Source organism: Megascapheus bottae, chromosome 2 (genome assembly GCF_031878675.1).
Source record: "Megascapheus bottae isolate mThoBot1 chromosome 2, mThoBot2.hap1, whole genome shotgun sequence".
NCBI lineage: Eukaryota > Metazoa > Chordata > Mammalia > Rodentia > Geomyidae > Megascapheus > Megascapheus bottae.
The window spans coordinates 23,682,255-23,695,121 of NC_143510.1; the positions used below are offsets into that span (position 1 = coordinate 23,682,255).

Sequence of the window (12,867 nt, forward strand, 5' to 3'; positions counted from 1 at the left end):
TTTGATTCCTTGGTACCACATACATAGAAAAAAGTTGGAAGTGGTGCTGAGGCTCAGATGGTAGAGCTCTAGCCTTGAGAAAGCCCAGGATTGGCAAAAAAAAAAAAAAAAAAAATGATATATTGCTGGGCACTGGTCTGAGAGTCTGAGGATTATGGTTCGAACTCAGCCTGGGCAGAAAGTCCATGAGACTCTTAGATCCAATAAAATACTCAGAAAAAGCTGCTGGAAGTGGCTCTGTGGCTTAAGTGGTAGAATGCCAGTCTTTAGTACAAAGAGGCCCAGAGATAATGCGTAGGCCCTGAGTTGAAGCCCCAGGACTGGCAAAATCAAAACACAAAACAAAACTCCCCCCCCCCAACCTATTTTGTCACAACTTATTCTCTTTCTCTCTCCATCTCTCTCTCTCTCCTTTTCTCTCTCTCCCCCTCTCTCCCCCCCCTCTCTCTTTCCCTCTCTCCCTCATTTTATTTTATTTTTATTTTTTGTTGGTCCTGGGGCTTGAACTCAGCTGAGGGCCTGGGCACTATCCTTGAGCTTTTTCATTCCAAGCTAGCACTCTACCACTTAAAGCCACAGCACCACTTCCAGTTTTTCTGGTGATTAACTAGAGATAAGAATCTCATGGATTTTCCTGCCCAGACTGGCTTTGAACCATGATCATTAGATCTCAGCCTCCTATGTAGCTAGGATTACAGGTGTGAGCCACCAACGCATGGCTTTCTGTTCCAATATGTTACTCTTCTGATATATTACTCCTGTCAGATTTACAAGTATGTAGTTTGACTATGTTCTGTGCCAAATTCAAATGATTTTGATTAAATTGACTAGTCAGTTCAATAAAACATCTATTTTGAGGTTTTCATTGAATTGACTCTGCTGCTGCTTTCATATCATTGGCAAGTCTGTAAATGTGAATTTTAAGTCACATTTATCTCAAATTATTGTTCTTGAGAGTAGATATCCTGATGTTACTAGACATTCAGTATGATGTTAGCATTCGGTTTCAGACTGAAGTTCTTGTTTGGTTGAAAGGTGGATTCTGGCATGTTCCAGTTTGAACTATTACTGAATGGGATTATCTGAGCTTGTTTTCTACACGACAGTCTTTCATAATTAATGTATTTTCCTGATTTTAAATATATATATATATATATATATCTTAAAGTTTTAAAAATCATTTTGAAGTCAGGATGTACCTGACATTACTATATCCAATTGTTTAATTGAGGATTTGTCTTAAAATTCTCTTATGATGACAGGTATAGTATCATAATCATTTAAAAACCTGTTTTATGAGTAATGCAGTGGCAATGTTTTCTAGAGATTGCTTTGCCATTAAGTCTTTTTTTTTTTAAAAAATAGTATGTTTAGAACAAGTTGACATTGAGATTGACTTCAGTTGGTTAGAGTTGGAGTGCTAGCATGACTGAAGAATGTAGCCCATAGGGAAATACAAAGTGGATTTCTGTTCTCCCTTCCTTCCAAAATAATAACTGCTGAGAAATCACTTTCCTGAATCTTCATATCTACATGTTCGTGTTTATTCTACTTGGGTCTGAATGAATTAGGGAGTTTTCTTTAGTCTAGGATTTATGTATGTGCAATGTATATATAGTTTTATTTTTTCTGATACACTTCTTTCACATATTGATTTTAAAATGACTGTCTTTGTTCTGTACAATTTTGGTATCATATTCACTACTAAGGTCTCAATAAATCATTGTTAAGCTGCTCACCTTTTTTTCCCCTTAAAGCAAATGATAGTCTCACACAGTATTCTCATTGTGTATCATCCATCCTACAAGTTAAAGTATTAGGTTAAATCACATAAGTTACAATTTAATTTGTAATTTGCTCTTGACTCATTTCTATAAGTAGGTGCTTTTCCTAAGTTCTGTGGTATAGTAACCTGAGATAGTACCATAGTTGCCTAGTAGAAATATAAGTAATTATCTAGTTGGCTTATTTCTAAAAAAAATTGTTTTAAAAGTTCTGATAAGAGAGCTCATAAGATAATTTTTTTAGTTTTTTTACCTTTGGTGTGTAAAATAGCTAGTCCTTAGTTCCCTTGTCTTTTAAATGAGCTCTGATAAAACAGTAATAGAGAATTCTGTGAGATGTTTAATTCACTTTTATTCATCTTAAGATCATCATGTGAAAAGCACCCTGTAAGTATGAATTATTGACACTTCTTCCTTTTTCATCACTCTACAGGACAGTGCCTGAAATAGTCTGTCTTACCCTCATGCCAAGTGGAAATGTGTACCATGATCCCAACTTCTGAGACTAAATTGAATTGCTATCCTTGAAAACAGCAGGACATCTTGCAACCTTTTAAATAGCAATTCTTAGTATAATCTTTTCTGCCAAGAGAAATACAACTATACTTAGATAACTGGCTCAAAATATATTGGCTCATTTTTTAGAGTTGCTGAATTTATTAATTGTTTTTTTGTCTGTTGCACGATATGAATTTGGAATTGTGGTCATCTGTAGAATTCTTTTTTTTTTTTTTTTTTTTTTTTGCCAGTCTTGGGCTTTTGCTCAGGGCTTGAGCACCGTCCTTGGCCTTTCTCAAGGCTAGAGCTCTACCACTTGAGCCTCAGCACCATTCCAGCTTTTTTGTATGTATGTGGTACCAAGGAATCGAACCCGGACCTTTGTGCATGCTAGGCAAGCACTCTACCACTAGGCCAAACTCCAGGCCCATCTGTAGAATTCTACAACACAATGTTATGTTATTAACTATCTTACCAAAGAGGATATTCATAATCTTAAAGTAATATTGAAAATCTCAGTATAGCTCTTTTATGTTAAGACTGATTTTCAATCTGTGGCCACCTGCTAGTACCTCATGTCTGTAATGAAGGTGGGGAGGCCAAGAGTATCACTGTTCTAAACTAGTCCAGGCAAAAAGTTTGTAACCATTTCTTTTTTCTTTTCTTTTTTTTTTTTTGGCCAGTCCTGGGCTTGAGCTCAGGGCCTGAGCTCTGTCCTTGGACTCTCTCAAGGCTAGAGCTCTACCACTTGAGTCTCAGCACCACTTCCGGCTTTTTTCTATGTATGTGGAATCGAACCCGGGTCTTTGTGCATGCTAGGCAAGCACTTTAAACCACTAAGCCAAACTTCAGGCCCCAGTTTGTAACCATTTCAACCAGTGACTGAACCCCATGGTGCAAGCTTGTCAGCTCAGCCATGCAAGAATGTAAATAGAATAATTGAGATCTGGGATGTCCAAGTATAAAAGTGAGACCATTAACTTGAGCATGACCATTTAAAAAAAAATAAAGCCAGGTGCAGTAGCTCACACCTGTAATCCTAGCTACTTAGGAGGCTGATATCTGAGGATAGTAGTTCAAAGCCAGCATAGCCACTAAAGCCTGTAAGACTCTTATCTTCAATTAATCACTAGAAAACTGGAAGTGGACTGTGTGGTTCAAGGGGTAGGGCAGTAGCCTTGACCTGAAGAGCTCAGGGACAGTGCCCAGGCCCAAAGTTCAAGCGCCATGTCCCACAAAAACAAACAAACAAATAAAACAGCAGCTTTGAGATAGTGGCTCACATCTATAATCTAACTACTTGAGAGGAGGCAATTAAAAAGGATTATGGCTCATAATTGGAGGCCAGCCCAAGCAAAAGTTTATGAAGCCTCATTATAACAAAAATAGCTGAGCATGGTGGTATGTGCTTGTTGACCAGGGAGCTTAATAAATAGTAGGATTGTAGTCCAGGATTGTAGTCCAGGCTGGCCTGGGCAAAAGTGAAGACCCTTTCTCAAAAACAACCAGAGCAGCAGAAAGGGTTAGCAATGTGACTCAATAGCCGAGTACCTGCTATACCTGCTAGCAAGCAAGTCCTGAGTTCAGATCCCAAATACTTTTCTGCCTGCCCATTAACTCCCAGAGCAAGAAGGACCAGATCAAGCAGTGGAGTTCTTGTCTTGTAACTGTGAAGTCCTGAGTTCAAACCCCAAATCTCCTCCCCCAAGTTTTCAGTTTGGGTATAGTGTATGTAACAGCAATCACTGCACTAAAGGGAATGAGAGGTGTAGGAAGACAGGGTGAGTTTGAGGCTAGTCTGGGTTATAAGAGAAAATTCTTCAGGAAAATGGTTTCCTCTGATAGTTCAAAGCATGCTCTTTTAAAACTTGTTCCTACTGTTCTTTCAGTTTAAAACAAGTATAGAAGTTATTTATGACAACAAACAGTGAAGGATTTTTTGATGGAAAGCAACAGTTTTTCATCCACCCTTCTTCAATGGTCCTACTTCTTGTCTTTTTTAAAGAAAACTTTTAGCTTTTAGTTTAGTCTCGGTTTCCTGCATAACTAAGTAATATATTTCCTATTTGTTGAATTATTAAATAATATCCTTTAAAACCCTTTAACACTATTTCTTGATTCTTGGTTTTCTAAAATAGAGATGTTAATCTTTCAGTTTATGTGTTTACCACTGTTTTTCTATTTGTGTTTAGCTCTTTTTTTCTTTCTTTCCTTTTTGCAAGGCCTGGGGCTTGAATTCTGGCCAGAAGACCAGAGAGAGAGGGGGAGGGAAGAAGGGAGGGAGGGGGAGGGAGAATAGGGAGAAGGAGAGGGAAGAGAGGGAGAGGGAGGATAGGGAAAGGGAAAGAGAAAGGGAAAGAAAATACAGGGGAAAGAAAGAATATACAGGGGAAGGCCTCAGAGGTTGAGGAAATCACCTCAGATCTTGGAGACCTCTCACTGCCCCAGGCTTCCCAGTTACCTGGATTACAGGTGCTGGGCAGGGGCTTCTGATGTACAAGGGGAGAGGACCAAGGGAAGGGGCCATTCCTCCCAGCAGACCTGACCCTTGAGTAAGAAGGATTACAGGCATGAAGCACTGGTGCCTGGCTCACTTTTAGCTTGTATTTTATAATTAATCTATCATTTCAGAGTTCAGGGTATGTAACACTTACACTGTATAGTACAGCTTTTACTCATCTTCTGAGCTTTGTCTACTAATAACATACTAATGAATTATATAGCTATAAATGCCAGACCAAACAGCATGTTAGAATTATATTTCCTGCACGTCCAGTGTTGGGAGTCCTGGGCTATGGAATGAGTCATAGCATTTAGGCAAGATAGATCAAATCTCGTTCATATGTATATATATATATATATATATGTGTATATCGATTAAAATATATTGTTTCCTTCACACTTAGTATATAACTTGCATAGCTTTTTTTTTTTTTCCTAGTGTTCTTTTGTTTCTGTTCTCCACCTCAAATCTTGTTCATGTCACTAGGGGTCAATCCCAGGGACTTGGACATGCTGGGCCAAGCACTCTGTAACTGAGTTCCCCCATCCCCTGAATCTTTTTTTTTTTTTTTTTTTGCCAGTCCTGGGCTTCAGCTCAGGGCATGAGCACTGTCCTTGGGCTTTCTCAAAGTCAGAGCTCTACCACTTGAGCCACAGCACCCCATCTGGCTTTTTTCTATGTATGTGGGACTGAGGAATTGAACCTGGGTCGTCATGCATGCTAGGCAAGCACTCTACCACTAGGCCAAACTCCTGCCTCCACCCCTCCCATCCCCGAATCGTTTTTATATCTTCATGTGTTCTGAGGTTCCCTAATAAGAATTATAGCCTGTTAAGTTACTGCCATCCTACTTCTCTTTATTGCTTACTCCTTTGAAAACTTCTACATTTGGGGCCATATTTACTCATGTGTTTGTAGGCCCACTGTAGAATCTGTATTAAAAGGCAATTATAGTGTGTTAAAGATAAATAAAATCATGGAACTTGTTCTAGTTAATCTGTTCATTTTGTAGGACAGAAAACTGAGGCATACAGAGCAGGTGAGAGCAGTATTTTTGCTGATTAACTCAAATGGCATAGCAGAATTTAAGTGGAAGGTTTTTGCCTTTCAATTTACTAGTCTTGTTGTTTCATAATGCCTCCCAACCTTGACCCATATAAATTAGAGAAGTGAAAGTTGTGTTAGTGTCATTCAGTTCCTTTAAGAAATTGGTAATAATCCCTTTGGAGGAGTTTCCTTTATTTTTGAAATTCTATTTGTTGTATTAACAGAATGAAGTTGAGTGTAATATTTTTGTTTATATTCTTATTTATTTTTTTTGGTGGTCAGCTATCATGTACTATCATATTTATCATACAATATGTGTCTGACCATTAATAATCTTATTTAAAAGCCAAGGCAAGCTGGGTGCTGGTGGCTCACACCTGTAATCCTAGCTACTCAGGAGGCTGAGATCTGAGGATTGTGGTTTTTCATTTATTTATTTATTTATTTTTTTATTGTCAGGGTAATGTATAGAGGAGTTACATTTACCAGGATTGTGGTTTTAAGCTAACCTGGGCAGAACAGTCCATGAAACTCTTATTTCCAATGAACTATTCAGAAAACGCCAGAAGTGGCACTGTGGTTCAAGTGGTAGAGTACTAGTCTTGAGCACAAAGAGGTTCAAGGACAGTTCCTAGACCCTCAGTTAACAAACAAAACAAAACAAGGCAAAGGAGAATAAATGCTTTTGAAGGACATTTTTATGTTTTATTTAGCAAAATCCAAGTTTAGTAAGACCCAAATGGTTAAGAGATGTTTAAACGTGCAGTCATAGAGAACATCTTATCACTGCTAGTGTTTGTGTAGGTACATAGGTAACATATTAGATGCTGTTAGAAATCAAAGTGTAGGGCCAGAAGTATAGCCTAAATGCTCATCTAGCATGCATGAAGCACTGGCTTCCATTCCTTGGTCACATACTCAGAAAAAGTCAGAAGTGGTGCTATAGCTCAAGTGGCAGAGTGCTAGCCTTGAGCAAAAAGTGTCCAAGGACAGTGCCTAGGCCCTGGGTTCAAGCCCCAGGACTAGCAAAAAAAAAAAAGAAAATCATGAGCCTTTTGGCTCTCTGACCAGCACCATGGTGATTGGCAAGAGCAAGTGCCTTAAGAGAGGTGGCAAATATACAGCCAAGAAGAAAGTGGTTGACCCATTTTCTAAGAAAGATTGGTATGATATGAAAGCCCCAGCCATGTTCAATATAAGAAATACTGGGAAAACACCAGTCATGAGGACCAAAATTGCATCTGATGACCTCAAGGGTTGGGTGTTTGGAGCCAGCCTTGCTGATCTGCAGAATGATGAAGTTGCATTTAGAAAACTCAGGCTAATTTCTGAGGATGTTCAGGGCAAGAACTGCCTGACCCACTTCCATGGCATGGATCTCACCAGGGACAAAATGTGCTCCGTGGTCAAAAAGTGGCAGACAACGATTGAAGTTCATGTTGATGTCAAGACTACAGATGGGTGTTTGCTTCATCTAGATCCACACGACCTCCTATACTCAGCATTAGCAGGTCCACCAGATCAGGAAGAAGATGATAGAAATCATGACCTAAGAAGTGCAGACAAATGACTTGAAAGAATAGTTAATAAGTTGATTCCAGACAGCATCGGGACAGACAGAGAAAAGGCTTGCCAGTCTATTTGTCCACTTCATGATGTCTCCATTAGGAAAGTAAAAACTCTCAAGAAGCCCAAGTTTGAAAACTCATGGAGCTTCTTGGTGAAGGTGGTAGTTCTGGAAAAGCTTCTGGGGATGAGACTGGTGTTGAAGTTGAGCAAGCTGATGAATACAAACCACCAGTCCAAGAATCTGTTTAAAATTCAGTTTTAATAATGACAAATAAAAGGCCTATTTGTGAAAAAAAAGAAAAAAGAAAAGAATGCATAAGTGGCTTGGGTGTAGACTCTGGTTGTGCTTATGCTTAGCACATGAGAGGCTCTGGGTTCAGTCCATAGCACCTTTCCACAGGAAAGTGACATGAGAACAAAAGAAGATTTTAATTTCTTGTATGAAGCTCATGGAATATTAGGATAGTTCTAGCAGAAGGAATAGTGCCAAGCCTCAAAATCCCATTATGTTTTAACAAAGAATATTGTATTTTGGTAGCAGTTTCAGGTGTAGGATTGAGATCCTGATATTTCTTCATCCGTTGATTGGACCAGTCAGAAATGTTTGAATGTGAGTTAGAGTGACATATAGTTAATGTAGCAGGTATTTCCAGTTTAAACTAGCGTTTTGGTTAGCACAGTGTTTTTGTTTTGTTGTTTTGTTTTTGTTTTTGTTTTTCTTAACTGGCCAAAGGGCCAGGCTCTGTGTCTGTCTGCTTTCTTGCACTGAGAGATAGCATAAAATATTTGAAATGGAAAAATGAGTTATTTAGAAGTTTTACACTCACTAAGGTGCAGGTTATTTTCAGTTTGCCCTTCTGTAGCAATGCTACATTTCATTGAAAGATAGGCCTAGGAAATATGTATATACAGATTTTTGCTGTGGGTCCCAGTTACCAGAGTTGACATTTCATGGCAATTTCTTAAAAAAAAAAAAAATCCTACCTTGAAGGGCTTTGTAATCAAGGCCTTTGCAGTTAATAAGACATAGTGTATTGCCTCAGGCTTCATGCAGTGGTGGTAGAGAGGTCACCAACCTCTGTAGTATATTCTCAAAATTGTAGATAATGCCATATACAATACTGATGCTTCAGATTCAAAATATGTACAGAAGGGTTGTATTAGTGTTGAAACATCACATTTTAATGAAATAGACTAGAGAAATATTGACATGAATTTTCTTGTTTTTATTTTAAAGAATTCAGAAAGAACTGGCAGAAATTACATTGGACCCTCCTCCCAACTGTAGGTAAGTAATGGCTGATTTTTATTTACTTGTGTGTTTTGCCGCAGGTATATTTAAACTGTTGGTATGCTGTTGGATTGTTGTACTTTTAATAGTAATGACATGGTGTTTCGGATTTAAATGTGGTTTTTGTCTCTGGGCAGAAGTGGAATATTCAGAAAGTATTTTTGAAGTGGGAGAGTACACTTGCCAAAAGCAGTGCAGTGGAGAGCAAGGCAGCAGTACATTCTGTTATCTTTTAGTGGAAGAGGTGTTAATATATTAAATGATTTGTTTAATGATAGAATAATGTTGTGGCTAAAACATGTGCTATTTAATAATTATTTAATTGTTGTCTTCTTAGAAGTTTATTTTTAAAAGTATGAGAACATTAAGCAGTGTTTATTCATGGTTTAGATTAGTCTTTGGATCTGAGTAAGAGTAAGTGATTTAAGCCACAGCTGGACGTTGGTGGCTCACACCTGTAATTCTAGCTACTCAGGAGGCTGAGAATCATGGTTTTCAAGCCGGCCCTCAAAGAAAAGTCCCCACGAGACTCTTAATTCCAATTAGCTACTCAAGAAATGAAAGTGGGGCTGTTGCTTAAAGTGGTAGAATGCTAGCCTTGAGGAAAAAGAGCTCAGAGACAGTGCTTAGGCCCTGAGTTCAAACCCCACAACCAACAAAAACAAAAATACTACCCCTTACAGGAATGGGTTGCCTTTTTTCTGTGAAGGGGTATTTGGATATTACAACACTATTTTAGGATCATACAAAATTCTCACTACTGGCAGATGGACCCTGGGAAGCTGATGAGAAAGATATGCATATGTCCTGTTTCAAATCAAATGATTTTGTGGGCCTTGTACAGATGGGGATCTATTTTAATGACCACATGTCCTCTCCTCTCCCATCCCATTTTCTGGTCAGCATTTATTAGGATTAAAAATACTTAGCCGGAAAAAATTTTACAAAAGATAAAGAGGAAGAGAAGAAAAATAATCTGCCTCATACAGTATTTTGAGTCTGATGCAATGTTAAGATGGTTATTTGACTGTTTTAAGACATTTATTTCTGTTTGGGTATGAGGTCAGTATTAAAACTAGGTCAACACTGATTGTGTGTGTGTGTATGTGTGTGTGTGTATGTGTGTATGTGTATATGTGTATATGTATATGTGTACCTGTTTAAGGGCCTGGACACCATCCCTTAGCTTTTTGCTCAAGACTAGCACTCTACCACTTGAACCACAGCTTTCAGTGTTTTGGTAGTTTATTGCAGATAAGAGTCACACCTGTAATCCTAGCTACTCAGGAGGCTGAGATCTGAGGATCAAGGTTCAAATCCAGCCCGGGCACAAAAGGACCTGAGACTTATAAATTAACCTCTAGAAAATGGGAAGTAGGGCTGTGGCTCAAGGGGTAGGGTGGTAGCCTTGAGCTAAAGAGCTCAGGGATAGTGCCCAGGCCAAGTTCAATCCCCATGACCCACTCCCCCCCCAAAAAAAAATGTCACAAGCACTTTCCTGCCTGCATTGGCTTTAAACCTTGATCCTCAGATCACAGTCTATTGAGTGGCTAGGAATACAGGCATGACCTCCTGTCACTAGGCTACAACATCAAGTTTTGTAGTTTAAATTGATAGTTTTACGCATTGAAGGTGAGAGGCTAGATAAAATGAACCTTTTGTTTCAAACATTGAATGTAGATAGAACTTATTTGGTATTATTTTATTGGTCTTATTTTAACATTTTAATGTACAAAGATAACCTCAAATAATGAAAATGAAAATTTTACAGATGGATCTATCAATAGTTAACTATTTTATGTAGGAAAATTTTGATAAGGTTTATTATGTTTGTGGTGAATCTAATGTGGTTCTTTATATGAGGATCATGTACAGCATGTAAGCTTCAAATAATGTTTTACTTAAATAAAACATATTTCTTTGTGTTTAGTAAGACTGTTTCATGTAATATTTTTTGACGTCTGATCGTTGTTTAACTTATGATCAGTTCATGTAAGTGGATTAATATGAGATGACTTAAAATTTTTTTTTGTTTCCTAGGATAGTATTTGTCTTGCTCTGTAGGCAGGCATCCTGCTACTTGAACCTTGCCGTAGCCCTTTATGTCGAAGGCATTTTTTGAATAACAGTCTGGGTCTCACATTTATGTTCAGGATGGCGTTGGTGGCAATTCTGTTTATACTTCCTGCAGAGCTGGGATCAAAGGAGAGTGTCACAGCCCAGCCTTTTAATGATTGAGATGGGGCTTGCAGTTTTTTTCCCCCTGGGCTAGACTAAAATTGTGATCCTTCTGATCTCTGCTTCCTAGATTTGTTTTGTTATTTTAGAAGCAGAGTCTTACTATGTAGCCCAGGTTGACCTTAAACATACAGTCCTCCTTCCTCAGCTTTCCAGTTGCTGGGGTAACAGCACAATGCCTGGCTTAAAACTCATTTCTGATAAGTCTGTGTATACTGTTGTACCATATACAATATAACTTTTAAAAGTATTTTCTAATACTTTGGATAGTCTAATTTAGCTTTGACTCACTAAGATGATATATTAACTAATAATTTAATATTGTAAGCATATAGAAAACTTGAGAGGCAGAGGAATTGAACAAGTAATTGAACCACAGTTTGATTTAAAGTAAAAGAAAAGTTTATAGTGTTACCTGAAATTTGAAAGTTTACTTCTTTCATTGAGCATTGAGCCTTATTAGTTAATGATCCCATAACTGGTTCATCTATGAGCTCTTTATAAATAAAGCAAATATATGTAATAGTTTTTGACTTTTAAATGTAGGAGCCACACATAATGAACACTTCAGATAGCTTTAGAAAACAGTGTCCTGTTGGCATTAAATTTCTGGTGTATAGTAATTTTTCAAAGGCAGTTCAGATGTCTAAAGATTGGCTAACTAATAATTTTTCTATGCAAGGTAAGCTTGCAATTCTAGGGCTGTGGTTCCTTTTGTTGATTCCAAAGGTGGACTGGATCAGACAAAGATCCTTTGCTTCATTTTAAGTGGCACTCCCTTTGGCAAGTAAATGTGGTGGCTATTTGGTAACTGGTGATCCATCTTACATTCTCTGTGGGCTTGTGCCATTTTTAGTATCCATACTTGTTAAGTGAATCACTATGGTCTTTGGATTGTTTGGTCTCAAATATTTGGTTGTGGTTGATAATAAATGTGCCCCTCACTATTTCAGTGTACTTACTTAAAAAAATGAAGTTAGAACATATTTCAGTGTGGTTACTAGCCTTAGAAAGAGATACTAGAACTAAAATTTTAATTGGCTTTATTTTTGACAGAAGTTTAGCCCTTCCCACCCCCACCCCCCCATACCAGGGTTTGAACTCATGTCCCTGTGCTTGCTTATTGGCTCGCTGTCACTTCAGTCACCCTGCCAAGCCCAGCATTTTTGATAGTTATTTTGGAGATATAGACTTTGGTTACCTTTAGGTGTGACTATAATGAATTAACTTACAAAAATATAACAAAATGAAGCTATTTGCCTAGCAGGAGTCGGATTTCTTAGCAAGTCGTACATGCTATCTGATGTCCAAGGAAATAGTTTACTTCATATTCCCTTCATGTATTCGCTGTCCTGCACAGTTACCTCTCAGAACCCTGCTGCGTGGTTCTGTGGACAGCTGTAATCTGTTGTCATTGACAAGGAACATCTGTGGGTTTACTTCTGTAGGCAGTCACAGTAGAGAAGGGTTTTTCTCTGTTGGCTGTCTAATGTGAGTGGGAAGTGGGTGACTGTTACTCTATTTTCAGGACCTTAACCAGCTTCTGTGTCTGTCAGGCCAGAGATAGGACCTCTGAATTTAGTTGTCTAGTTTAGAAATTTGGGGAACCGTATAGAAGGAGCTAGAATTTGTCTGTTAATATGTTACGATAGAAACAAATACTTATCTTTTAGTACTAAGGATTAAATCTGGGACTTTCTCCATGCTATGAAAGTACTTAGTTATACCACCACCTTCCCTCTGTGGCATATCCTAAAGAACTCCAATAAATGATTTAATAGATTCAATTATTCTTTGGGGGGGCATTACAGTGTGATTTGAACTCAGAGCCTTGCATTTGTTAGGCTGTACTATTCCACTAAAGCCATGCCTCCAGCCCCATTTTTGTTGTTGTTGTTGTTTTCTTTCTAGTTCCCACTTCCTTGGTTTTCAAATGA

The 12,867-nt window shown here is 38.2% G+C and overlaps 1 protein-coding gene across 1 annotated transcript in view; it reads left to right on the forward strand.

Moving 5' to 3' along the window:
- LOC150066577 (ubiquitin-conjugating enzyme E2 E2) overlaps positions 1 to 12,867 on the forward strand; it is a 183,465-nt gene that overhangs the window by 11,110 nt on the left and 159,488 nt on the right. Inside the window, exon 3 of the mRNA XM_090322168.1 lies at positions 8,639 to 8,689. Within this exon, the coding sequence (XP_090178294.1) occupies positions 8,639 to 8,689 (51 nt within the window). The remainder of the gene's footprint in view (positions 1 to 8,638; positions 8,690 to 12,867) is intronic.